The 27,357-nt window shown below is 41.9% G+C and overlaps 1 protein-coding gene across 2 annotated transcripts in view; it reads left to right on the top strand.

Annotated features, from left to right (window-relative positions):
- The window catches only part of USP31 (ubiquitin specific peptidase 31), a 68,975-nt gene that overhangs the window by 21,326 nt on the left and 20,292 nt on the right, over nt 1-27,357 (top strand). The window contains exons 2-12 of one of the 2 annotated variants that reach the window (XM_030301685.1): nt 4,662-4,799; nt 6,031-6,119; nt 6,211-6,303; nt 6,867-7,002; nt 8,152-8,259; nt 9,267-9,411; nt 15,757-15,937; nt 19,251-19,362; nt 19,977-20,071; nt 21,702-21,779; nt 22,599-22,728. In XM_030301685.1, coding sequence (XP_030157545.1) covers nt 4,662-4,799; nt 6,031-6,119; nt 6,211-6,303; nt 6,867-7,002; nt 8,152-8,259; nt 9,267-9,411; nt 15,757-15,937; nt 19,251-19,362; nt 19,977-20,071; nt 21,702-21,779; nt 22,599-22,728 — 1,305 coding nt within the window. The remainder of the gene's footprint in view (nt 1-4,661; nt 4,800-6,030; nt 6,120-6,210; nt 6,304-6,866; nt 7,003-8,151; nt 8,260-9,266; nt 9,412-15,756; nt 15,938-19,250; nt 19,363-19,976; nt 20,072-21,701; nt 21,780-22,598; nt 22,729-27,357) is intronic. The other variant, XM_030301686.1, reaches the window with a different exon arrangement.

Below are 27,357 nucleotides of genomic sequence, written 5' to 3'. Positions count from 1 at the left end.
AATTTATTCATAGTAGGATGTATAGGATTTAAACCAATAGGTTAGTTCATGTTTTTCCAAATAAATGCCATACCCCCATTCTATAAAGTAGACATAAATATGCAAGGTTGATTTTAAGAAGGCTCATATTTGGGGCACCTGGCTGACTCAGTCCATGGAGCATGCAACTCTTGATTTCAGGAGGCCCACGTTGGGTGTAGAGATTACTTAAAAATAAAAATTAAAAAAGGCTCATTTATTTTTCATAGAAGTGACAAATTTAAATTCTCAGATTGTAGCAATGTTCCTATTTATAGATGACCTCTTCCAGCGATAATGAACTTTTTTTAAAACTGCAAAAACACAAAAGGATTGATTTTAGGACATAAATAAAAATAAACTAAGGTTTAATTATGCAAAAAATCATAAAAGGCAAACCAAAGCAATGTCAGATGAGACCCAAAGCAAAATCAAATCGCTTGTTGGGACTCTGGGGGAAGAGCTTAGGTGAAGATTTGGGACACCAGGGGTGTCATCGATGGCCAACTCCGCTGCTTCGCTTTATAAATCAGGAATCAGTGGTTCTGTGACAAGCAGTGGTTTGTGGCGGAGCCAGAGATCCAGCCCAGGTGGTTTCTTGATTCCCACTATTTTTCCTTTTTTTTTTTTTTTTTTTTTTAATTTTTAATGTTTATTTATTTTTGAGAGAGAGACAGAGCACAAGCGGGTGAGGGGCAGAGAGAGAGGGAGACACAGAATCCAAAGCAGGTTCTGGCTCTGATTGTCAGCACAGATCCAGATGTGGGGCTCAAACTCACAAACTTTGAGATTGTGACCTGAGCCAAAGTCGGATGCTTAACCTACTGAGTATAGGATTGCCCCCAGTTGCCCCTCCACTATTTTTCCTTCTTGGCTCCCACTTTTTTTTTTTTCTGTAACACACACTAAAGGATGGTTATTAGATTATTCTGTTTTGTTTTGTCTTGGTAGGAAGTAAAATAAATAGTCCCTTGGGTCTCTGCAGTGGGAATAAGTCACCATTGTGAAGGAGGCAAAGGGGCAGAAAAAGGATCCTTTGGGTTAGTGTGTGTGTTCAGCGAGGTTCCCTGTAAAACAGTCTGTGATGTAGGGATTTAGGGTGAGGTTGACCCAGAGTAGTTTTTGCCCTAGTTACAGTGGTTGTGGAAGTCCTGTTGCCTGTGGAGTCGTGCCCAACAAAAATCTTGTTGAGCAGCCTCCATACGGCACCTTATACACCGCGATTGACAGTTAAGCGCCAGATGAGCTGAAGTGATAGCGGCAGGAATCATAAATCAGTCTTAACTGTACATCATCCCCGCTCCGAAATGTGATGGACACTGTGCATGAGGTGTCTGCTGTGACACAAGTGAAGAGCCTGATTTCAGTTCATTTGTTTCTTAGGATCGTGCATATGCTGAGAAATCCCTCACCCCCACTGGAGGTAAATACGGGAGAGGGTTCCCGGGCCAGACCCTTGCTATGCTTCAGGCAGTTTGTGTGCCCAGCAACATGCCGTGACATTTGTCATTAACCTTGCCACACCTGAGACTTCCTCTTGGCAGTTGTCCTTTGCTTCTTCCAAAAAGGAACAACACAGAACAAACAGAAACAAAGGTTCCCTGCTTTCCTGTCTATAACTTCTGAATCCATAACCATCCTTACCTCCTCCCCTTCTGTGTCTCCCACCTCCTGTTAAAGGCGCTTCTCTACTTCTTTTCTGAATCCCACCTTCGCCTCTCACTGGAGAATCCTCTTTCTGCCGTGTCTCCCTTCTGTTAGCTCCTTCTCTCAGTGCGTAAGTCCCTCTGCCCTGTAAGCCCCCCAACGGGCAGAGCATCTTTCCTCTTCCCTTTTATAACCGAGCCTCTTGCATATGAAGGGTGGTCTTCTTGCAGTCATTCAGTTTCCTTACCTTTTCTTCCCTCCCACCCTCTCTGGTCGGTATTCTGCATGACTGAAATTACAGTCAGCCTCTTAACTTGCCCTTCCCAGGGACCATGTCAGTGCCCTGCTTGGCTTGCCTGCGGTAGTTTACATCACTGCCTCCGTCTCTGGTTCTCCTGGCCACTCTTATCTTCCTTGGCTTCTGTATTGTGACTTGTCCCTTCTGTGCTAGCATTCTTCAAGATCCTAGTTGCCTCCTTTTCTGCTTTTTTTTCCTCCATGTTCATACGGAAGGTGAGTGCCTCTCCGATTTAACTTGGCAGCTCAGTTCTCTTTCCTGAGCACCAGACTTCACCTCACTGGCGATCATTTAGGTACCTCAGATTCACCATATATGAAGCTCTGCTGTCCCCCATCTCTTCCTCTGTTCCTGATCTCATTGTCTACCTAGACTAGAAACTAAAAACCTTGGTGTTGTCCATCATTTCTTCTTTGTATCCCTTAATAATAGTATCACCAGTCACTTGTTTCTCTTCCATCCTGAGTTGGCCACACCATCAACAGTGCTGCTGGTGCTAGTGTTTTTTGTTTGTTAGCTTGTTTGTTTTTGGCCTATTTTTCTTTACTGTGAAATCCTCTCTTCTATAGCTCACATTCTCCCACTGTACACACCAGTGGCTCCAGCTTTGGTTCTCCTAAATGAGTGCATAAGGCCACAAGCCAGACTATTTCAAGATGAGGTAAGGTGTCAGGTATAAAATGCTATGGGAAGATTGAGGAAGGTGAAGACCAAGAAAGGAAATACTGAGTTTGACGATTCAGGTGGCATCTGACCATGGGGGAAGTGTTGTAGTATAGTAAAGACTCCCCACACCCATTTCTCCTTTTGTGTACCTTTTTTCCGAGATAGCATTCAAGTGGCATCTTTCTAGTCACTGAAACCTTGTTTATTGTCAGGGTTCTTCCTCTCCTTTGCTGCCTTTGGCCAGTTAGTAAATTTTGCCAATTGACACCTCAGTATTCCCTCTCATTCATGTCCCTTTGATTTTTTCCTCCTTTAGTTTGAATCTTTGTAAATCATCATTTTGTTACCATTCACATCTAATTGATCATCAGGGTGTGATGGTTCTTCCTCATTATCAAGTTGTAAGTCTGTCCCTTGTTTTCTTTTCTTTTTAAAAATAGTTTATTTTTAAATAATCTCCACACCCAGTGTGGGACTCAAACCCACAACCCCGAGATCAAGGGTTGCACTCTCCACCAACTGAGCCAACCAGGCACCGCCCCCCACCCCGCCCATAATCATCTTAATTGGAAAATGCGGTAGACAGTTTCAGTTCTTTGTCCTACTCTATCACTCTTAACGCTGTTGATCACTCTCTCCTTCATAACCCTTTTCTCTTGACTCTTGTGACTATTCTCCTGATTTTCTTGCCATATCTTTGGTGGCCTTCTCTTGGTCTCCTTTGAGGGCCCCCAAATATAGTGTCCTCTGGATTATTCTGTCTTCTGGCTTGATCTCTCATGACTATGTCTGGGCAGTCTCAGCTGTACTCATGATTTCAACTACCACCCATCTGTTGACTTCCAAATTTTTGTCCTTAGCACACACTCTTCCACCAGGCCCCAGATCTGTAGTTTTCAGTTGTTTACCAGGAACTTCTACTTGGAGGTTCCACAGAACTTTAAATGCAGTCCTCTTCCCCAGACTTCTTTTTCATTTTATCCTGATGAAGGGTACCATCGGTTGCCCATATTCAGAGAAGACACCTTGGTGACATTAATGCCTCCTTTCTCACTCTCCCCATTCATTAGGTCACAAATCCTATGGAGTCTACTGCCTAAATTCCTAAATCTCTCAAGTCTGCCTTCACATTTCTGTTCTCACTGCCTTAGCTTGGACCCTCATTATTTCTTGCCTCATCAGCTCATTTGTCTTCTAGCTGCCCTCCCTTTGTGCGGTTGTGTCCCCTTCTTCCACCATACTTCCAAATCCCATACTCAGAGCTGAAAGTTGAGTGCTTATTACCTCACACACAAAATATCGTGCATGCATTCTCACTAACCATCACACTAAACCATTATTCTCCCTTTTACTTTGGAAGAGAGTAGATCCAGGCTTCACAAATACAAGTGGTGGGGCAGAAGTTTGAACCCAGGTTCTTTGCTCCAGAGCCATGATCTTAATTAACCGAGAACCTTTCACCAACCCCCATGCCCCCACCCCCGCCTCTTTCCATATTCTAGTGGAAGCAAGTCACTACTCAAGGTAGGAGGTTAAGATCCAACTCCTGGAGGGGGAAGTACTGAAATTAATTATTTGGAATTCTGTAAAGAAGATTTATCTAGTCCCCTTATTTATTCACTCAGTCATTTATATTTTGTAGATGTGTTTATTTTATCCTTTGGTTTATGATTCAATGCTCTGTTACTTATTTAACCAGTTCTTGTTTTTAAATGTTCAAGTTATTATCATTTTTTTGCTATTATAAAGCCTGACGAATAAATATTTTCTTAGAAGTCTTGGCATGCTGTTTTCATGGTTTCCTTTAGATCTATTTCTCAAAGTAGGATTGTTGGGTAGGTGCATTTAAGTTTTCTGTACATGTTTCTGGGGGTGGGGTTTTTACATTAAGCGTCTGTTTTTATATTGCTGTCTTTCTAGGAAGTACTCTGTAACACCCTTGAGATCTTGCATCCTTCTTTGGGATTATAAATAGTTCATCTTTAAAGCCATGAATTCACGACTATTCATGCTGATTTATTTACCTGTGTAGAGTATTGTGTCAAAGAACGCACTGCAATATCGGGGAAATTCCCAGCATGATGCCCAGGAGTTTCTGCTGTGGCTTTTGGACCGAGTTCATGAGGACCTCAATCATGCTGTGAAGCAGAGCGGCCAGCCTCCTCTGAAGGTGAGGGTGCGCACCCTGCTGGGGCAGCCAGGGAGCAGTGAGCAGGGTAACCTCCACTGAGGAGTTGTTGCAGTTTGCATTTAGTTAATGTAGTGAAATAGACTAAGCTCCAGGTGAGTATAAAATTCAGGGATACTTAGAGGATTTTCCCCACGTTTATTGCTGTGCTGGCAGCATAAGATACGAGAGATGCCGTCTCTAAGGAACTTAGAGTCTAATGAGAGGGGACATAATTGCGTGTATGACTAGCTTTAGACTACAGCCAAGTGATTCCAGTTCACTAAGCTGTTTTTAAAGCAGAAATTTGCTTTCTTTTCCAATGACACACATACCCTTATAGATCACTGAGATGAATACATAGGTGAAAAGGAAATGGATGGATGTCTTTGCTGTTTCGGTTGGGTTTGGGTGTAGAAACTGAACCTCTAGAATAACATTCTTATTAAGACACAGTTATACATTCTCAACTTTTATGATGCAGCCTTAATATGATGGAAAACTGATTTATATACTAGAAATAATTAAGACCAAAGAGTTGCTTTTCTCTTGCCACCTTTAAAGTTTTTGTTAATTCTGCTCTGTGCCTCAAAATTTCAGTCTGTGGTTCTGGTAAGGCGTCAAGATATTCTAATTCAGGGTTCTTCTGTGCCTGCACACTCTGTACTAACATATGACCATGTGCTTGTGGCTGGCTCTCCCACCAGATTGAGACATACTCAAGGTCAGGCACTGTGTCTTATTTATCTTTGTGTCCTAATGGCCTTGCAGGGCTCTCTGCACGTGGCAGCAGGTGTTCAGTGACTCTTTGTCAGGTAGATGGACGTGAAAAGGCTAACTAAGTATATGCAGTAGAGGGACTGGGCACCAAAGCGAGTGGTGCGGTCGGCAGGGGCTGTAGCTTGAGGGCACAGTGGTTGGGGTTATTTCCTGCAAGAGGCTGCAGGGAGACCTTGAGAGTTGGAGATTGAAGCACCCTGCAAAAGGACTGCCCAGCTGCTGGGTGGGGCGGAGAGACTGGCACAGTCACGGTGTGTGGGAGAGCCTGTGGGGAGAGGAGTCCTTGTGACCCCCGTCCTGGCAGCTGCGTTCCAGTGCCTTTAGCACATGCTTTTCACTGGCACCTCTGCACAGCTTGTAAAGGAAGTGAAGGCCATTTGTGACTGTTTCAGGTTCACCTTCAATCAAGAGTTGGTACTTCTAATCTGTGAAATTGTACTTTCCCTTTTTTTAGCCACCATCAGAGACTGATATGATGCCCGAGGGACCATCTTTTCCTGTCTGTAGCACTTTTGTACAAGAACTTTTTCAAGCCCAGTACAGGTATGAGCATATCAAATTGTCTCTTATATGGTCTGCTCAACATAGCTGTAGATGCTCTTACTGTGTGTGTCTTTCATTTTTGTTTTTGAAGATCTTCTTTGACATGTCCTCATTGTCAGAAGCAGAGCAACACTTTTGACCCTTTCCTCTGCATTTCTTTGCCAATTCCTCTACCCCACACAAGGTAAGAAGAACAGATTTAATAAAATTAAGACTGTTCATTCCTGTCCAGCTCCTGTTAGGTGTTCTTACTTATTTAGAAAAAAAAACGGGATTAGTGATAAATTGAATACAGGCATTGTTAAAACCCTACAGAAATTTATAAATCTCTGTCTGAGTTTACAGGGTGAACAGGTACATGGGGCCAACAAGTCGTTTCAGTCCCTGTGGTTGTAGTCTGTTCAGTTGCTCATCCGTTGATAGTGTGGGGGAGGAGGAGAGTTGTTGAGTGCCTTCTAGATTTTCTAGAGACTTTCTATTGCACTTTTAATTAGTTGCTTTATTTGAACAGTTTTTCATAATTTCTGGGAATTATGCTGTTGTGAAGAACATACAAAGCACAAGATCAAGTGTTGATATATTTTGTTCAACTGCCTTTTCCAAAGATGTGTTGATTATTGTTTTCTGGTCCTACTGAAGTCCAAATGAGATTTTTCCCTTTCAGTTCTGTGTTTGTTTCTTCATTTTGCTTCTATATTTAAGTTGAAATAAGTGACTAATAAGAAGATCTGGCTTTGATCTGTACAGGCCTCTCTATGTTACCGTAGTGTATCAGGGGAAGTGTTCTCACTGCATGAGGATTGGCGTTGCCGTGCCTCTGTCTGGGACTGTCGCCAGGCTTCGGGAAGCAGTGTCTATGGAAACAAAGATCCCTACTGATCAGGTAATAAGTGTGCTAAGGCCGATTACACATGAGTCATAAAAGTGTTGCTTTCTGTTCTCCTGGAATTTTTTAACAATCCTCTGCCAAGCATGGTTAGATAGAAATGTAAAACCAGTTGTGTGTGTGTGTTGAGGGGAAAAAAAAATTAAGACCCAAAGGAGGAAAATGTACATCAAAACTTTTTGTGCTTAATTTAATCGTACATATATTTTTAGAAGGAAAGTTGTGACCTTACACCAGGACCTTCTTTTAGCTTTGTTTATAAAGTATAATTATACAGTCTCTCTTAAACCATTCTTAGGGAAGCTTATGTAGGCAATAGGAAGAGCATTGCTGTGGTTCTTGAAGGTCAGAGAGGCTTAGAAAACTTGACTGGTGATTCTTGAAAACCCCTTTCCATTGTGGTGGCAAGAGTGGATATCTTCTTGCTGGTATAGTACATATAGATGTTCAGTATGGTACACTTTCTGCTTAAAGCTGGGCCAGTGTCTTGTCCTTTGTTTAGATGAGAGAAAGGAACATTGTGCTCCCTCTGCCTTCTTTTTTTGGGTAAATTTTTGGTAAGTAGTTATATTTAAATTGACCCCAGATACTTTGGCCTGTTTGTGACTTGACATTTTTGCATTCAGTTTTTACTCAATTCACTATTATGACTTTATTTGGAAAAACATTTCCTATTTTAGATTTACTAAGAAAGATGATTCTGTGGTAGAATAACTTCTCCCTAGATAGCTTCTGGAAGCTGCTGTGTAATCACTTGATTACTAAAGGTATTTTGTACTTTGACCTCATGTGGCTTCATTTGGGAAGTTACCACAGTAAAACAAATACAACCAGCAGTGGGGCCCTAATGTAGTAAGTATCTCATATTTTCATAGGCCAAGTACTGGCATGTTGATAAAATGTTCATATTCTTCCTTACTGTGAAGTCCTTGTTGATTCTTTTTTTCCCCTTCAGAATGAGGGGAAAGACACAATGAGGGAGGGAGGCTTAGATGTGTTTCCAGGGTAAATCTGGTTGTATCTGTAAAGCCTTCAGTGGCATCTGGCTCTTTTTGCATGTGGTTTAAATGGGTGATGTAATTACAAGTTTGTTTTTGACCTTAGCTTGCTGGAGAAAGTAAATTATACTTGTATGTTCACCTGCAGAAAAACAATGTGGTCATTAAAATCATTAGAAGAAAAATGTGCCAGGGATATTTTTCTTGGACTGTTTGTGGAATATGCCACCAGCCTGTTTCACCTCACAGACTTGTGGTATGTTTGCATTAGTAGAGGGGATTTTAGGGGTCCATTTTCCACCCCCTCATTTGAAGGAGGCCCAGAGAAACCATGTGACTTGTTCAAGGTCATAGGGCTGGTTGGTGGCAGGCTGGGACTGGAACCTCTTCAGGCCCCATCCAGTGCTTTTTCGCTAGACGGTGCTACTGAGCATGTAATGAGCATCTAAATGTTTGCATTGTTTTTTTTCCCCCCATCTTTTGCTTTTTTGTTTCATTGTGAAATATTCAACCATTTCAGAAGCGTAACTTAGAAGTATCTTGTCCTAATAAGTACCTTTAGAACTAAGACTTACTAACTTTAATACTGTGTTGTATATTCACTCTTATTTTTTTCTATATATATATATTACATTTATTATTTTATAAAAATGGAATTGCTTACACACATTACTCTTTATGTTGTTTCTTATTTACTCAGATCATTCTTTGTAATAGCTTGATAATTACAGTAGGACTATAATACATTTAACTAGCTCCTATTGTTGGACATTTGAGTTGATTTCTTTTTTTTTTTCTAATACACAATCCATGGTTATATGGCATTTCTTAACTTGAAATGAAAAAAGTTAATGAGGTAGGAGAAAGTCTCAGAATCAGATGTGGACTCGGTCTTCGCTGCGAGACTTAATGGTCGGGTACTCTGGCAAGTTTCCCACCTGTTTTCAGTGTCTTCCCCTTGTGAAACAGGAGGATTAGTTTTTATAATTTCCTGGGTTTCTTCACGGAAACTTAGAGGAACTCTGGATTCAGTGCCATAGCGTTCTGAAATCAGAGTATATTGTTTGTTACACATTTACAGAAGATACTGTGCTTCTTAGATTTCCTTACTGAAGGCAGATAGTGTGGGCTCTGTGACATGTCTCAGAGCCCTCTCACATCACCACAAATCCTGACAGGCTGCAGAAGTTCATGGTAGAATTGGGAGATCAATTCGTATTGACTTTCCAGTTGTCCAACTGTTTACATTTTTCCCGTTTTTAGATTGTGTTAACGGAAATGTACTATGATGGGTTCCATCGTTCCTTTTGTGACACAGACGACCTGGAAACAGTCCATGAAAGCGACTGCATTTTTGCCTTTGAGACTCCAGAAATATTTAGGCCTGAAGGAATTCTCAGTCAAAGAGGTAAATGAGCATCTGTTTCCACAGGGGTTTGCAGGTTTCACAACTGTATACCCTTTTGAGATGTCTATTATGTGATGGCATAATTTTTTTTAACTGTGGTAAAAATACACATAATGCTTGTTTTTAGGATGGCATAAATTTTATGGTAACATGTTTCTCTGGAAGAAGGCAGTTCTCACTATTTCTTTTCTAACCTTTCCTCTCTACAATTGGAGGCTCAGAACTGACTAAATCCTCCCTGAAGTGATTCTTAAGTATCTTATGACAGCATTTGGGAAGGTGTATTATGCCATAGCTGCCATCTTTTTTTTGTTGTTTTTTTGGCATTTTGTTCCCAGCTCTGATACTTTCTAAATTCTAACTCTTTGCTGTAAAATGTTTTCTTGATACCTTGCTCTTAAGAAATTTGCATCCATAGGCAGCAAGAGAGTACAGCTTTGACAGTGCCTCCTTTTCCTGTGGTTTCGTCTGTGATTTGGAACTCAGCGTGTCTCTCTATAGTGCTTCCAGGATTTGGGGGCTATTTTGAAAGTTGCTAGGCAACTCGAACTTTGTTCCTGGTCTTTTTCATGTTCTGGGGCTTCTGTCCTTTTTCTCGACTCCAGTGGTTATTAAAGCATGAGAGGCACCTGGGAACTGGTGAGAACTATAGATTCCTAGACCCCACCCCGGACCTACTGAATGAGCAGCTCTGGGGGTGGGGCCCAGCAAACTTGTTTTTCACAGGCAACTCTGACGCACACCACGGTTTGAGAACCTGTCGCTCCATCCAGTCTCATCAGTATCTCTTCTACTGCCATGATTTTTAGAACTGAACCCCCCTGCTCGCCCTCTCTTTCCTTCTGGTTCCATTCCCTGACTTCTGCCTGTCCACTGGAATCTCTGCTTAGAAGTCCTGTTGGTGTCTTAACACTCAGCATTTCTTAGACCCGATCCTCCTGCGTTTCTTCTGTGGAATCATGGCGCCACCACTTTCACCCAAGGTGGATCCAAGCACTTCTTCAAATTTTGACCTCTCTCTCAAAATTCACATAGAACTAAGTAAACACTATGCAGTTTTCCTCCTCATTCTCTTGCCACTGATACAGCTCAGACCAGTGTCAACCGGGCTTTTTCTAGTAACTTCTCTAGTAATACCTTTATCCCTAGGCTTTCTTCTGTTCAATTATTTCTCCATGGTGCCACCAGACTGATTCCGACTTACATTTCTGATCATGTTACATGCTTTTTATTGATTTGCTAGGATTTCCCCTTTGTCTAAGATTACATCTGAACACCTTGGAAGGATGCCTGGCCCCTCATGATGAGTCCTTGCCTCTCTTTCCAGCCTGTCTACTATATTCTGTCTCCTTCCCCATGTACCCTACCCAGGTCATTCTCTTTCTCAAACATGCCGTGTACTTTTATACTTTCCCACTGTTTGCTCTGTTGAGAATTCATTTCTCCAGCTCCTTTCTCAGCTCCTATTTTGTCTCCCCTACACACACCTCCCTGCAACCTACCCATCCTACCCAGTCCTGAGTGACCACTATTCTACTCTCTGTCTCTGTAGATTTCCCTAGTCTAGACTTTCATGTGAATAGAATCATAACTTGTGGCCTTTTGTGACTTCTTTTACTTAGCATGTTTCAAGGTTCAATCATGTTGTAGCATTTATCAGTCCTTCCGTCCATTTCATGGCTAAATATTATATGTATGTAAAACATTAAAAAATTTTTTAATTCCATTATATGTATGTAGAACATTAAAAAAAAATTTTTTTATGTTTATCTTTGAGTAAGAGAGACAGCATGAGCAGGGGAGGGGCAGAGAGAGAGAGAGAGAGAGAGAGAGAGAGAGAGACACAGAATCTGAAGCAGGCTCCAGGCTCTAAGCTGTCAGTACAGAGCCTGACGCGGTGCTCAAACTCACAGACCAAGAGATCATGACCTGAGCCGAAGTCAGATGCTCAACCGACTGAGCCACCCAGGTACCCCCCCACTTTAAAAAAAATTTTTTTTTGTATATAGAATATTTTGTTTTCCATCTGTTGATGGACATTTGGGTTGTTTCCACATTATGAAATAGTGCTGCTGTGACTGTTCACATACAAGCATTTGTTTGAATACCTGGTTACAGTTCTTTTGGGGGACGCACACACATACATCCCCCTAAGAGTGGAAACACTGGGTCGTGGTAATTCTATGCTTAACTTTCCGGGGAATTGTTGGACTGTTTTCTGCAACAGCTGAACCAATATATGAGGGTTACAATTTCTCCACATTCTTGGCAACATTTATTATTTTCCATCTTTTTGATTATAGCCATCCTAGTGGGTGTGAAGTGGTGTGTTGTGATACATGAAGTCGATCATCTTTTCATGTGCTTGTTGGCCATTTGTTTATCGTCTTTAGAGAAATGTCTATTCAAGTTCTTGCCCCATTTTTAAATTGTGCTGTTGTTGGTGTTGTTGTTGTATTGTAAGAGATACATGCTAGATTCTAGACCCTTGTCAGATATGTGACTTGCAAATATTTTCTCCCATTCTATAAATTGTCTTTTCACTCTCTTGATAGTGTCTTTTGATGAACAGAAGTTCTTAGTTTTGATGAGATCTAATTTTTTTCTTCTTTTATTGCTTACGCTTTGGGTGTTATCTCTAAGATTTCATCCTTAAATCCAGGACCATGAAGTTTACTCCTGTGTTTACTTCTAGGAGTTTTTATAGTTTTAGCTTTTACATTTAGGTCTTTGCTCCGTTTGAATTAATTTTGTGTATGGTTTGAGGTGGGAGTCCAGCTGCAATCTTTTGTAGGTAAACAGCACCAACATTTGTTGGAGAGACCATTCTTTTTTTTCTTTTTTTAAGTAGGCTCCATGCCCCACGTGAAGCCAGATGTGGGGCTTGAATTCATGTGACCCTGAGATCAAGACCTGAGTTGAGATCAAGTCTCAACTTGATCTCAAGTTGAGATCAAGCTTTGTTCCAGTCAAAGCTTCTGCTAATCTCTGACACCAGCTTAACGGGCTGAGCCACCAGGTGCCTCAAGAGACCATTCTTTCCGCTTTGAATGATCTTGGTGCCATTCTTGAAAGTCCTTATTTTAGTTCTTTTCCTTCACACCTACTTCCATGGGTGCCTCTAGTTTCTGAACCTTTTGGTAATTCTGTATGTTGGGTTGATCAGCTTTCTCCACTGCCAGTTAGGATTCAGTTTTCTCTGGTATACCCACCCATATTTACATTATTAGTTTCTAGGTAGTCTGTTATTCAAGTTTTAATTTTTTTGACCTAGGAGCTTTATTTTCCAGGTGCTTTTTCATGTGTGTGCTTTTGTTTGTTCAATTTGTTTTCTACTTTTAATTGCATTACAGTAAAAAAATACTCAGTCATCACCTTTTCCTGAAACCCTTTCCTTACCTCCTCCACATCAGGCTGCTGACTTACTCCTCTTCCTTGTTCCAGTCAAAGCTTCTGCTAATCTCTGACACCAGCATGTTGCGTGGAAATGATCTTTTTCCCTCCTCTGCCTGCACCATGCTGTGAAATTCTCTGCACTTGGGGCTATGCTTTGTTTAATCTTTCTGTACCCAGCAGTTTAGTATAGTTCCTAATGCAGAGCAAGAGCCCAGATAATATTCAACTGAAAATTTCCTCAAATCCCCTTTCACACCCCAGTTGTTAATGGTTAATACTAAATTTTGTTTTTAAGTGAATTTGATGAGGTCCGAGGTGATTGTGTTCTAACCAGAGAGTGGCTCTGTTGGAACACTGTACTTTACTAAGTATGTGTTAGCCTTTGCTCTAATCTTTATAAATAAGTTATTTGAGGCCTATGAGGCTACTTGCTGCCTTCCCTGTTTTACAAATGAGGGAAGACATGGGGAGTTGAATAACTGCAGCTGGTAGTAACTGGGCCTGCTCTTTGAACACAGAGCTTGATTTCTGTGCAGTTGAGTGGTACCCCCTCATCTCATTAGGGACCCTTATCACTTGAGAACAGGTCTCCCCAGCCTTCTTTCTGCCAAGAAGCTGGGCAGTGAGGCCATTTATTGTCTCAAATTCAGACTTCTCTTATTTTTATTTTGTCATACCAAAGTTTGAGATGGCTATGGAATGAAATCTGTTTTTCCTCTTGTGATTTCTTTTTGGTATTTAAGGTTAAAAAGTTTTCTTCTCTTTAATAGCTTAACGAAGATTCCATTTTTCCTTATTTCTAGCTTCTGTATACTTTTTTTTTTTTAACTCTAATTCATCTGGAATTTATTTTGGTATTAACCATATACTTGTTATTTTAAATTACTGTAATGCTGATGTCCCTTAATAGGTTTGGCAAGTCTTGTATTGCTGGATGTTTAGGTTATTGCCAGAATTCTGCTATGAATTCTTTTTAAAATTTTTTTTTTCAATGTTTATTTATTTTTGGGACAGAGAGAGACAGAGCATGAACGGGGGAGGGGCAGAGTGAGAGGGAGACACAGAATCGGAAACAGGCTCCAGGCTCCGAGCCGTCAGCCCGGAGCCTGACGCGGGGCTCGAACTCACGGACCGCGAGATCGTGACCTGGCTGAAGTCGGACGCTTAACCGACTGCGCCACCCAGGCGCCCCATATGAATTCTTTTTTATAAGCCACTTTTTATTCTCCTTTTGCTGTTGTTCTCATTTATGCGTGTGGTGATGGTGGTGAAGGGCTTTCTTCTATTTGCAAGTTGGGGTATAATTTCCTTAGGCTATACTTCCAAAAGATTAAAGAAGTGAACAATTATTTTAATTTAATTTTATTATTATTTTTGTTGAGGTGTAATTGACATATAACATGTTAGCTTCAGGGGTACAGCATAATGATTCGGTGTTTGTATATACTGCAAAATAATCATCACAGGAAATCTAGTTAACATCCATCACCATAGAGTTACAAAATTTTTTTTATTATGATGAGGGCTTTTAAGGTCTACTCTCAGCAACTTTGAAATATACAATACAGTATTATTAACTATACTCACCATAATGTACATTACATCCCATTACTTATTTATTTTATAACTTGAGGTTTGTACCTTTTGACCCTTTTCACCGATTTTGCCTGACCACTCCCACTCTCCTCTACGACCACCAGTCTCTTCTGTGTATCTCTGCCTTCGTTTTGTTGTTGTTGTCTTAAATTCCGCATATAAGTGAGATCATGCAGTATTTGTCTTTCTCTGACTTCTTTCACTTAGCATAATGCCTTCAAGGTCCATCCATGTTGCTGCAAATGGCAAGATGTCCTTTTTTTTTTTTTTTTCTTGTTTATTTATTTTGAGAGAGCGTGTACGTGCACGAGTTGGGGAAGGGGGCAGAGAGAGAGGGACAGAGAATCCCAAGCAGGCTCTGTGCTATCAGTACAGAGCCCAACATGGGGCTTGATGCCACAAACTGTGAGATCATGACCTGAGCTAAAAAGAGTTGGAACCTTGACTGACTGAGCTACCCCAAGGTTTTATTCTTTTTAATGGTTGAGTAGTATTCCATTGAAATGAATGGTTGTTTGTTCAAGCACTTTCGAATTTCTACTAAGTGCAGGGCGTTGTACTAGGTACTGAATTGCTGAGTAGCTAAGATTGACAGATAGCTCTGCTTTCAGGCATTTCTAAAGACCTGATTCTTAGCAACCTGTATTATGCCTATCGATCATATATTTTTGTTCACTTAAATGTAGGTCCATCCAGGGTGGTTGATTGCATTAAAGTTGACATGTCCTATAATGTCTGTGAGTCTAGTTAAGTGCGGTTTATACTTTGTTTTTTATAAGTCTGTCTTGTTAATCAGGGAGAAGAAACTGCTATTAAAATATTGAAGATCATTCCACGTTTACTAGTCTTAATTTTTTATTTTTTAAAAATTTATTTGGTTCCTGGTTGCATGGTCTCCTCTTAAATTTGCCTTGGTGGATTATCTCTGCAAACTTGCTCTCAAAATCTCATGATTGTGAGATTGAGCCCCGCCCATATCAGGCTCTATGATGACACTGCGGAGCCTGCTTGGGATTCTCTCTCTGCCTGTTTCCTGTGCTTGTGCGCATGCATGCACACTCTCCCTCAAAATAAATAAATAATAAAAAATACAACTGTATCCAGTATTCACTGAAGTGAAGAATTTTAAATTTCACTTCTTAAGATATATAAAGCTAGTTTAAAGGAAATGATAGATGCTTAAGAAATTATTTTAATGGCTGGTTATCTCATAATCATTTGTTCTTTTTTCGTTTGTAGTTTAAATTACATAATGACAGCTTCTTAATTTCTCTGCTGGGTAAATTTCTTTATAATGAATGAATGAAAGAATTTTGAAAAGATAGAATAAGTTGTTTTTAATTTTTTTTCCAGGAATCCACTTAAACAACAATCTAAACCACTTGAAATTTGGCTTGGATCATCATCGACTGTCTTCTTGTACACAGGCAGCAGCAAAGCAAGGGAAAACAGACTTGCCCCCGACAAGACCAGGAGGCGACAAGATTGTTCTTTTAGTGTGTAACCGAGCTTGCACTGGGCAGCAAGGGAAAAGGTAAAAACTGACCTACCAGTAAGTGCTGAAACTTTAAAAGTCTAATGTTTTCAAACAATTTAAAACGCTTTAAAAAGTAGGGATGACAGGCACCAAGGTAGCTCAGTTGGTCAAGCATCCCAGTCTTGATTTCAGCTCAGGTCATGATCTCACGTTTCCTGGGTTTGAGCCCCACATCGAACCCTGCACTGATAGCACAGAGCCTACTTGGGATTCTCTTCCTCCGTCCCTCTCTCTGCCCCTCCCCCACTCACACTTGCTCTCTCTCACAATAAACAATTTAAAAAAAAAACAAACAAAATAAAACTATGAGGGGCACCTGGGTGGCTCAGTTGGTTAAGCATACAACTTTGGCTCAGGTCATGATCTCACAGTTTGTGAGCCCTGCATCAGGCTCTGCACGACAGCATGAAGCTTACTTGGGATTCCCTCTCTCTGTCCCTTTCCTGCTTGCACATGCTCGCTCTCTCTCTCTCTGTCTCTCTCAAAAATAAACATTTAAAAAATTTAAAAAAATAAAAAATCTTTAATTTTTGAATCTGATATTTATAAAGAATGTAAGTTGACCTGATTTGAGGGTTTGGGGAGGGGGGCAGAATCTAAAATAAGGATGGTAGAGTCTGAATTAGAAAGGCTCTTCGAGCTCATCTAATTGTCAATGTCTCATTTCATGTGTTTATTTTCGGCTCAGGCGCCTCGTGGATCCTATAGACCTATATCCAGCTACTTTCTTAACAGCTTCTTTTTTTTTTAATTCTTTAATTCTTAGCATATCAACTTGGACGGTACATGTACCTCAGTGTTAGGTTCCAAACTGTACGGATTCTCTTACCCTGTAAATCTGGTCCTCCAGCATTTCCTGTCTCAGCGAATGGCACCACTATTCATTCAGCTGCTTAAGTCAGAAATTTGGGAGTCACAAATCTCTCTCAAATCTGTTCCTGCTAAGAATTTATGGGAGGTTTAGACTATCTTTTTTTTTTTTACTTTATTTTTTATTTTTTAAAATTTACATCCAAATTAGTATATAGTGAAGCATTGATTTCAGTAGATTCCTTAATGCCCCTTACCCATTTAGCCCATCCCCCCTCCTGCAACCCCTCCAGCAGCCCTCAGTTTGTTCTCCATATTTATGAGTCTCTTTTGTCCCCCTCCCTATTTTTATATTATTTTTGTTTCCCTTCCCTTATGTTTATCTGTTTTGTCTCTTAAAGTCCTTATATGACTATCTTTTAAAGCAGCTTTGTCACAGTGGTAATGTAACCTGAGTAACAACAAGATATGGATAAGTTTCAGGGACAAAGGACTTTGTTTCTGCTGTTTGTCAGGGTAGCATTACATTAGCCTTTTAAAATGTTGCTTTGCAGTAATTTCCTTATTTAATGATGGTTCAATAACATAAGTGTGAAATATGTTGATTTGTATATATATGATATTGGTTGACAAATGCTGTGGTGTTTACAGTGTGTCGGGCACTGTTCCGACCCTGGGGGTAGAGCAGTGAACGAGATAGACTGTGTTTTTGTGGAGCTTCTGTCCCAGTGAGGACAGACCGACTGCGAACAAGTAAACACACTTAACTTCAGACAGTCATCAGCACCTTGAAGATATGAAAGCAGGCTGGAGTGAGAGAGTGGCAAGACTCGCTGGAGAGGGGGACAGGGAGGTCCACCCCGGGATGCAGCACGGAGCGGAGTCCTCCGAGTGAGGAGACAGTGTGAGCCTCTGGGGAGAAGGATCCGTGATGAGGGAACATGAGTACAAAGACCCTGAGACCGAGAGGAGCGTGGCATGTTTACAGGGCAGAAAGAAAGGCAGCTCAGCCCGTTGATATAAAATAAAGAACTTGTGGAGTCCCTTTCGTAATACTATCCCCTTACAAGTGAGGACATGATCATGTGAAAACCAGGAGTGGCTGATTTACATGTGCTTGTAATTTATCTCCCATCATGGTGCTGGTTGTGGAGTACTGCTGTGTGTAGGCTGAGGTCATAGGAACAGCTTTCCTTTTTTGTTTGTTTATTTATTTTGAGAGAGACAGGGGAGGGGAGAAGAGAGAGAAGGGGAGAGAGAGAGAGAATTCCAAGCAGGCTCTGCACAGTGAGCCCTGAGTCTGGTGTGAGGCTCAAACCCACGAACAGTGAGATCATGACCTGAGCTGAAATCAAGAGACACTCAACCGGCTGAGCCATCCAGGTGCTCCAGGAGCAGCTTTCTTGATGTGAGTGCCTCTGCTTCATCCTGAGTCAAGGTTTATCTCTTTGTTCATTTGTTCATTAAACACTTATGGATTCTTAGGGGTTGGCTGTTTGGATGACTATGATAAATAAATCACAGTTCCTGCCTTGGTTTACTGGTGGGAGTTAGGGAGATAGACCTTATCTTTCGCATGGTGTAGTGAGTGCAGTGGCCCAGATAGCACAGGGAGCTGATCAACAGGGTGCTTCCTGGGGAAGAATCCCTCCCCTGGGTCTTGATGTGGGGGACTAGGGAGTGGCTTAGGGAAGAGGTGGGAGGGTTGTTCAAGCTGAAGGAGTTGGCTGCACAGAGACCTGGCTGGGTGAGTAGCATACATGTAGGGCACAATGAGTAGGTATGAGTGGCCAGGTGTGAGTGAGAGTGAGGCTGGGCCAGTGGTCCTGCCCTGGCTGCGTGTTAGAACCATCTGGGGCTTCCTCAGCAAAGCTCAGTGCTTGAGCTACATACCAGAGTGATTACAGTGCAGTCTCAGGGGACTGCCGGGCATCATTGTTGTTTCAAGCTCCCTTGGTGATCTGAGTACTGCCAGAGCCTTACATGGTACATGTACATGGTACTGCCTCTGATCCTCTGACTCCTGAGAGCCCAGCATGGGCAGGGGCTACCTGGCTTCTCCTCTAGGCTGGGAGCTGACTTTCAGTGTCACTTGCTTGTCAGATTACCAGGGTACAGCCACCTGCCCACTAGACCTTCCAGCCATCTATTCCTCCAGCACCTGACCCCTTTTTGTGGACCCATGCCGTTTGTCGGAGCGTGTCCACTCCCGCTCTCTTTCCTTACCATATTCATTGATCCTGGCCTCTTGTGACCTAATATCCCCTAGAAGCCATTTTGGCACATGAGGTATTAAATTTCATTTAGAAATCTAAGCTTCTTTTCTGACTTTTTTATCCACTTCTGGGAGTAACTGTTACATTTCCTGTTTGTTTTATTTTGAGAACCGTCCTAAACCCAATTAGATAGTTGTTCCATTTTAAGAGATCATGAATAAAGAATTACAGGATTAAAAGAATTGCCATACTTTTAAGGCGATTGCAATATTTATGTGTGTTAGATTTGGACTGCCTTTTGTGCTGCACTTGGAGAAGACAATAGCATGGGACCTTCTGCAGAAGGAAATCTTGGAGAAGATGAAGTATTTCCTGAGGCCCACGGTTTGCATTCAGGTGGGTCGGCATCTGGATGCTCCAGCACAGCATGCGTGTGTACCCAACGATGAAACAGTCCCTGCAGAGAAGTCTGAGTTTTGGACCTCTGCACGTAGGGAAGACCAGACATGGCGCTGGCATGCCAAGGAGCTGTGTGCAAAGCTGTTTAGTAAAATCAGCTGTGTTCAGATTTTCAAGACTGAGGACTTAGCCCCTCATTTTCTGGCCACTGCAAGAATTTCCTTGAACTGCTGGGTATTTCTTTATAATATATATTTATCTAATAAAGATTAGCACACGATCAGCTTGGAGAGATTTTGTAGAACAGCTATCTGTGTACTTTCAAAGTTACGACTACTATATTAAGGTATCCATGGGAGACTTACATGAAATTAACGTTCAGCCTAAAGCAGCATGTTACTTGTCCTGCATAACATATTTGATATGTAAACTGCATTTAGGTAAATCATATTTAAAGTGTGTAAGAGTGGCTCAACAACCTAATAGAATATCAGAGAGAAGCATTTTGCCAAACCATTTGCTGTCTCTCTAATCTGTTTTGGAAATGCTACTGTGACGCACATGCCTTTGAAGAGAAATTCAGTCAAATCCTCCTTTACTGTTTGATGCAGGTGTGTCCATTCAGTTTGCGTGTCGTCAGTGTTGTGGGGATAACATACTTGCTGCCCCAGGAGGAGAAACCCCTGTGCCACCCAACGGTAGAAAGGTAAAAATAAGTCAATAAATTGTCTTCTACAATTTTATTTATGCTCATGTATAATTTCTAGTGACGGCTGGTACAGTTTCCACCTACGTATGTAGGCTCTTTAGGCTCGTTTAGAAATTAAGTATACTTTTTACTTTTCATTCATATTTGAGTATGATATGTTTTATGATCTTTTTCGAAATCAGAAAAACCTGGAGTCCTCCTGTCAGGAAAGCAAATTAATGTATGTCCCAGGACTACAGATATAATTACACTTTCATACTCAGCCAAGATGGAAGTTTTCCAAAGTAGAATTCTCATCATGCCGCTTTCCTCCTGGAAATTTTTTTTCTTAATGTTTATTTATTTTGAGAAAGAGAGAGAGAGACAGAGACAGAGCACGAGTGGGGTAGGGGCAGAGAGAGAGGGAGACACAGAATCCGAAGCAGGCTCCAGGCTCTGAGCTGTCAGCACAGAGCCCCCGATGTGGGGCTCGAACCCCTGAACCGTGAGATCATGACCTGAGCTGAAGTTGGATGCTTAACCAACTGCGCCACCCGGGTGCCCCTCCTCCTGGAAATCTTAAATGGCAACCTGTGACCTAAAAGATGAAGCCCATCTTCCACAGTGTATGAAGCTCTACAGTTTGAACCCTGCTTACACCCCGTTTGTCAGGCTCTTCCCCTCATCTTAAATCTTCAGCAGTATCCCAGCATGAGAATTGTTGGAACACGTGGCACGACTCGTGTGTGCCTTTGCATGTGTGGTGTCCTCTGTGGATCATTCCATTCCCTTGAACCTTCACACTGTTCCTCCTCTCCCTCAGTAGACCTAGTCGCTTCCCTCTGCTACCTCCCTGCTTTTCTACATGCTTCCAACACCCTACTGCATTAATAAAAGAATACACATATGTGCATGTGTGTATATATATTATGATTTTTCAGCAAATATTGTGGTGTTTGCACTTTAAGATTCCAAAAAAAGTATACAATGTGGTTGTGTTTGAAAGCAGTTTATGTTTGGTTTTAGAGACAAGAGTTAAGAGGTTAGATACTGATCCAGAATACTGCAAAGCGTAACAAATATTAGATGGGTAATTAATATTGACTACTCTTGCTGAAAGAGTTTCTCAGGAGATGGTGACAAGAAAGGCCACCTGAGGGGAGTGCTTTATAAAAGACAGGGATGGAACTTGAGGGGTACCTTGCAGGAAGGGCACAGTTTGGATTGGCATGGGGCACAGTCCAAGGGCCCAGGCGTGGGTTATGGGGGAGAAGAGGTGTAGGAGCAAGACTTTGTTTCCAGAGGGACTACTATCTGGTCTCTATTTGGGTTGGTGAGAAATGAGACAAATAGTTGGAAAGGTCATAAAGAACATCTGAGAGTGATTGTAGACAGCCTACATAATGTGAGACTGATTTCTTCTAATCTCCTTCTGTACTGGACATTTTAATTTAAGGATTTTTCAGTCCAGTTGTAACCTAGTTATTCTAAATATGAAGTCATAATTGTCTTGCTAGAAACTCTGATGAGGAACAGTGTTGAACATTTTCAGCAATCACATTATGATATCAAATTTCAGATAGGATATAATCATAAGTAAAATAATTTATTAAGAGCATAATATGTGACTTCCTTCTCCATCCTCTAGGGCATTAAAATCTTGTGGACCAGGTGGCACTGCTCATGTGAAGTTAGTGGTAGAATGGGACAAGGAAACAAAAGATTTGTGAGTATTGTTTTATTTAGTGTTTATAGAATCATCAATTACCATTTTTAATAGCATCCCTTTGATCCCTCAGATTAGCTGAGACAAATCTCTCTTTTTTTTTTTTTTTTTAAATTTTTTTTTCAACGTTTATTTATTTTTGGGACAGAGAGAGACAGAGCATGAATGGGGGAGGGGCAGAGAGAGAGGGAGACACAGAATCGGAAATAGGCTCCAGGCTCTGAGCCATCAGCCCAGAGCCTGACGCGGGGCTCGAACTCACGGACCGCGAGATCGTGACCTGGCTGAAGTCGGACGCTTAACCGACTGCGCCACCCAGCCTCCCCGACAAATCTCTCTTTTTAGCTAAGTATCCAAGTGGCTTGCTAAGCCTTTAATCAGTTATTTCTTTCCTATACATTTTGTTGTCTGGATCTCAAAAACCTCAGAACATTTGCTGCTGATGAGACTGAGCTATTTATTCATTACTGTTCAGGGCCAGTGATTTTGATTTTGATTATAAGCCCATTAACTCTAGTAAATTATGCCAAATGCATGCCTGTAGATACAAAGGACAAGAATATATATTAATGGTTCATGACCAATCCCATGAAAACCAACTCCCAAGTTATTTTCAAGAAATAATTTTATAGATACAGAGCTTTTCAAGACTATTTTGGAACATAGAAAAGTTGGATGACCAGTTGATAACCTGTTTGCTTTTGTTACACATTGGTTCTTTTTGGTTATGAATTTATAGTCACATCGTGAAGCTGCAGTTTGGGGGTCAGTTTTGCAAGACATTCTCTGATAAATGCTTCCCTCCCCCGCCAATTGCAGCTTGTTTGTAAATACTGAAGATGAGTATATTCCTGATGCAGAAAGTGTCCGTCTGCAGAGGGAGCGTCATCATCAGCCCCAGACTTGCACTTTATCCCAGTGTTTCCAGCTCTACACCAAAGAGGAGCGGGTAAGAGCCTGGCAGCACTTCTGGGGTGGTGAGGGTGCTAGGGAGGGCGATGTGGCAGGATGACACCGGAGAGCAAAGTATGCCCCAGAAAAGTCCCCAGGCGTTTTTCACTCACATAATGGGTGTCTTAGTGCTATTCCTTTTAGGACTTTACAAAAGTAGTTTAGATTACTAGAAAACCTTGATTGATTGAAATGCTCTAGAAGTGAACCTTTGTAGTTAATTTTTTTTCTTTTTTAACAGTAATATATGTATTATTTTTTTGTTTTGATTTAGAGATTTTAAACCTTGTTTTTAAATGTTTAATTTTGAGAGAGAGAGAGCGTGCATGTGCACACGTGCGCAAATGGGGGAGGAGCAGACAGAGAAGGAGACACAGAATCTGAAGCAGGCCCCAGGCTCTGAGCTGTCAGCACAGAGCCTGATGTGGGGCTGGAACTCGTGAACTGCGAGATCATGACCTGAGCTGAAGTCTAACACTTAACTGACTGAGCCACCCAGGCACCCCTTGATTTAGGGATTTTAAGTCATTTCCCCTAGTAACAAAAATAGTTATTCTTAACTTTTTGGCACCAAAAACATATGTGCCAGGACCTACTTAAATTCAAACTTAAATTAATTAAAATGAAACAAAATTAAAAATTCTGTTCCTTAGCTACATTAGCCACACTTTGGAGTGCTCAGTGCAGATGTAGATGGGTGGCTTAGTCGGTTAAGCGCCTGACTTTGGCTCAGGTCATGATCTCACGGTTTGTGAGTTTGAGCCCCACGTAGGGCCCTGTGCTGACAGCTCAGAGCCTGGGGCCTGCTTTGGATTCTGTGCTTCCTTCTCTCTCTGCCCCTCCCCCATTCTCTCTCTCTATCTCTCTCAAAAGTAAACTGTAAAAAAAAAAAAAAGTTAGATCAGAAGGCATGTTTTAGACCACTTAGTACAGTGCTTTGCAGATTATAGGGACTCAGTAAATATTTGAATAGAAGAGTGGGATACATGAATAAGTCTGTGGATGGGGCCAATGCCTGTGTGGTTTTTAAAACTCTCTAGGGCATTGCACCTTAAGCAGCCTTGACTAGAGCACTTGGTGTTCAGCTAATCTTGAGCTGATGTTTAGTATACTTTTGACTGCTAATTGTTACTGTTCACTCTTATATTTAGTGAATCCTGCGATTTCCGGGTTGGAGGGGACTTTAAAACTCCTTTTTTCTTTTCTTTTTTTCTTTTTTTTTTTTTTTGAGAGAGAGACCATGAGCAGGGGAGAGGGCAGAGGGAGAGAGAGAATCTTAAGCAGACTACAGGCTCAGCACGGGGCTTGATCCCACGACCCTGGGATCATGACCTGAGCCAAAATCAAGAGCCAGACACTCAACCGATTGAGCCAGTCAGGCACCCCAAAACTCGTATTTTCTAATGGTTGAGTTCTTCTGCCTAATTTCAAATAGGTGATTATCCAGCTGCTATTTGAATACCTTAGTTACGAGGCATTTCTGTACTCAGGAGACATGCCATTTCCTCCCTGGATATCTCTGGTGGTCCCCGAGGCTTCTCTGAAATATGCCCTGGGTTACTGCAACCAACACATTCATTAAGGATATGTGATGACAAGTCCTGATTTTCTTCCACTTGTCTATCCTTTAAATATTTGAAAATACTTTTAATATTCTCACAGTCTTTTTTCCCCCAAGCTATTCATAGCCAGCTCCTTTAATAATAGTTTTTCTTTTTTTTTTAAGTTTATTTTTGAGAGAGAGAGAGGGAGAGAGAACCAGTGGGGGAGGGCCAGAGAGAGAGGGGGATAGAGGATCTGAATCGGGCTCTGTGCTGACAGCAGAGAGCCCACTGTGGAGCTTGAACTCAGGAACCTTGAGATGATGACCAGACTGAAGTCAGGCACTTAACCGACTGAGCCACCCAGACATCCCTAATAATAGTTTTTCATAAGACCTATTTTTTTTTTCTTCCCAGTTTGGAGCCTAATTATACAATAGGCAGTTGGCTTTAAAAACAGGTTGATGGCAGACTCTGTGTGGTACCTCGTCCTATTTGGGCTTTTTTTTTTTTTTTTTTTAAATTTGGGAGATGTTTGAGAATGGCCCAAAGCTTAAAACTGAGTGGATCTACTAGATGACAACATTGGTATTCCACAGAACATCTCATTGACCTAGAAGGTTAAGTTCAAGCTAGCAAGATACATTTGAGTAGGGATTCATTCATTCAGTAAATGTTTATTGAGTACATACTGTGCACTAGGTGGTACGCTTAGTACTGGGGATATAACAGGGACTAAGCCAGGCAGTGTTTCTGACCTCAGTCTGTTTGGTGGGGATAAATAAGTAAATAAAGCAAGCAACTTGGCATGGTTGAAAAACAGGAATGAGGCCAGTGTGGCTGGGACACAGCGGGTAAGGGAGAGAGTTGAGAGAGTCTGTTCTGGTCATAAAATAATCCCAATATCTATAAGCCATGCCTGGCACATAGACAGGGATTCAGTAAGTCCACACTAGAATGAATGCATAAATGAATGTTACTTGGGAAGTTCAGTCATCGGGTCCAGAAATACGACAGGGACACGGAAGAGGAGACAGTGAGATTCAGCAGCAGGCTGTGAGATGCTAACTTGGGGATTTAGATGTCTGCAAGCTCAGTATTGATCAGCAGTGTCACGTGCCAGCCACTGTCAGCTGCCTTAAGGATGCTTTAAAACAGTGCCCAGAATTCAGATGGTGATAGCACCATTCTTTTCATTACCTTAAATGCTCACTCTTTAATAAGAGACTGACAAACCGGGGCACCAGAGAGAGTGGATAGGGGCTGGTGCATCTGGAAACCACGACATGCTGAATTTGACAGAGGAGGCCTTGAGTGGGGATCTAATAGTTATTTTTAGGCACTTCAAGGACCGGCTTGTGGATAAGGGATTGGACTTAATTTTATCTGAAAAGCAGAACCTAAAGATTGGAAATTACAGGGAGAGTGAATTTGTCTTAATATGAGGAAGAACTTTGTGACAGACAGTCTGAAAATGGAAGAGCTGCCTACTGAGATAGCTGCCCTTCATCTGCTGGTCAGAGTCAGCGAGACCAGCAGTGCTCAATGTGGTCGGCAGGGCCAGGAGCTCTTTGTAGCAGTTTACAATGAGATAAGTACAGAAATCAGAGACGTTTTCGAAGCTGTCATAGCTCTTAGACATTGTCAGGTTGTTCTTATTGTATCTTATAAAAGTATCTGTATTGGAAATTGACAAAACAGACTACAGCCTGCTCCTTTACCACACACGCTGGGCTGGATGGCCACATACATAGACTATTAATAAATCACACAGAGATGCAGACTGACCAGATGACAGTTGTGGGTCTCTGCCAGCGTTAAGTGTCTGAGTCACTTCCATCCACCCAAACTTCTGTTTTTCCCCATATTTCCTACAAATGTGATTTGGTCTTCCTGCCACGGGGGAAAAAAAACAACAACCCAGTCTGCTTCCTTTTCCTGTTACCATGCCTGCCTTTCTCCTCTTCTTTTCTGCCTTATTCCCTATTAGTGGTTTCAGCTCTTTCCCTGTCTCCATCCCACTTGCACTTCTGACACTGCCCTCTGAAACTCTCGGTGGCCCCTGGTTTGCTCAGTTCTGTGGCCTTTGCTCCATCACCATCTGACCTCTCCATGGGATCTTGCCATTCTCTCTCCTTGGTATGCATCAGAGGGAATGCTTCTGATTTGCCTATTTTTCTGACTATGCATCCTCAGGCTCTGGTGGTTTCTCAGCTTTAGTATTTCACTTAAAAAAAGAGGCATTCCCCAAGATTCTGTTCTGTGCTTCTATCTGTTCCATCTCAGTAAGCATGGTCATTCCTTACCTCATCATGTTGATAGTCCCTGATCTGGTGCATCTTCTGAACTCCAGAGGAGACTTAAATCTCTCATCAGACATGCCTCATGGGCATACCTCTAACTGAATAAGTCCCCTTCCTGAAACCCTCACCTGCAGAGATGACATATGTGGACTTGAGGCCTCAGATTGACGTTCAGAAAGACCTTGTTGGTAGCAGGATGGGGGAGGATTGTTTGGAGTGGGTTAGTGCTTGGGAGAGAGAGATCAGATAGGAGACTCCGAAGTCCAGATGAGAGCGAGGGTAGGGACTCTGAATTAAGGCCATGTTAGTGGGAATGGAGTGCAGGAGACAGGTGTGAGAGGTGGCAGGCAATTACTTTGGGTAGATGTGGAACGAGAGGAAGAGGGAAGGGTTTGAGGGTTTGGGATACCTGTCCGCCCTGCCGGTTCTGCTTTTGGTGGGTGGCAGTAGTGTTTGTTGAGGTATGACATGGAGGAAGAGGGGGAGGAAGGGGGAGGGAGGGAAGGAGGATGGGACAGGTGGAGGAGGAGGAGGACAGTATATTGATGGAAGCGCAACAGGTTGAGTTTGAGAATCTGTAGAATTTGAGGTTCTTCTGTGATGTGGAACATCCTCTGTGTAATATTTACCTGTTCAGTCATGCATTTTTGAGAGATGATTTATTCAGCAAATCTTTGGGTGCCAGGTCTGGCCAGGTGCCGCTTTTGATGGTGTTTTCCATGGACTCTGCATCCTATGTATGTGGTTTCCCGAGAGACCCGAGTTGTACCGTGCCCTGACCAA

This window comes from Lynx canadensis, chromosome E3 (genome assembly GCF_007474595.2).
Source record: "Lynx canadensis isolate LIC74 chromosome E3, mLynCan4.pri.v2, whole genome shotgun sequence".
NCBI classification, from domain to species: domain Eukaryota; kingdom Metazoa; phylum Chordata; class Mammalia; order Carnivora; family Felidae; genus Lynx; species Lynx canadensis.
Note: the sequence above shows the minus strand (reverse complement) of the source record. Positions and strands in the feature narration are given on the sequence as shown.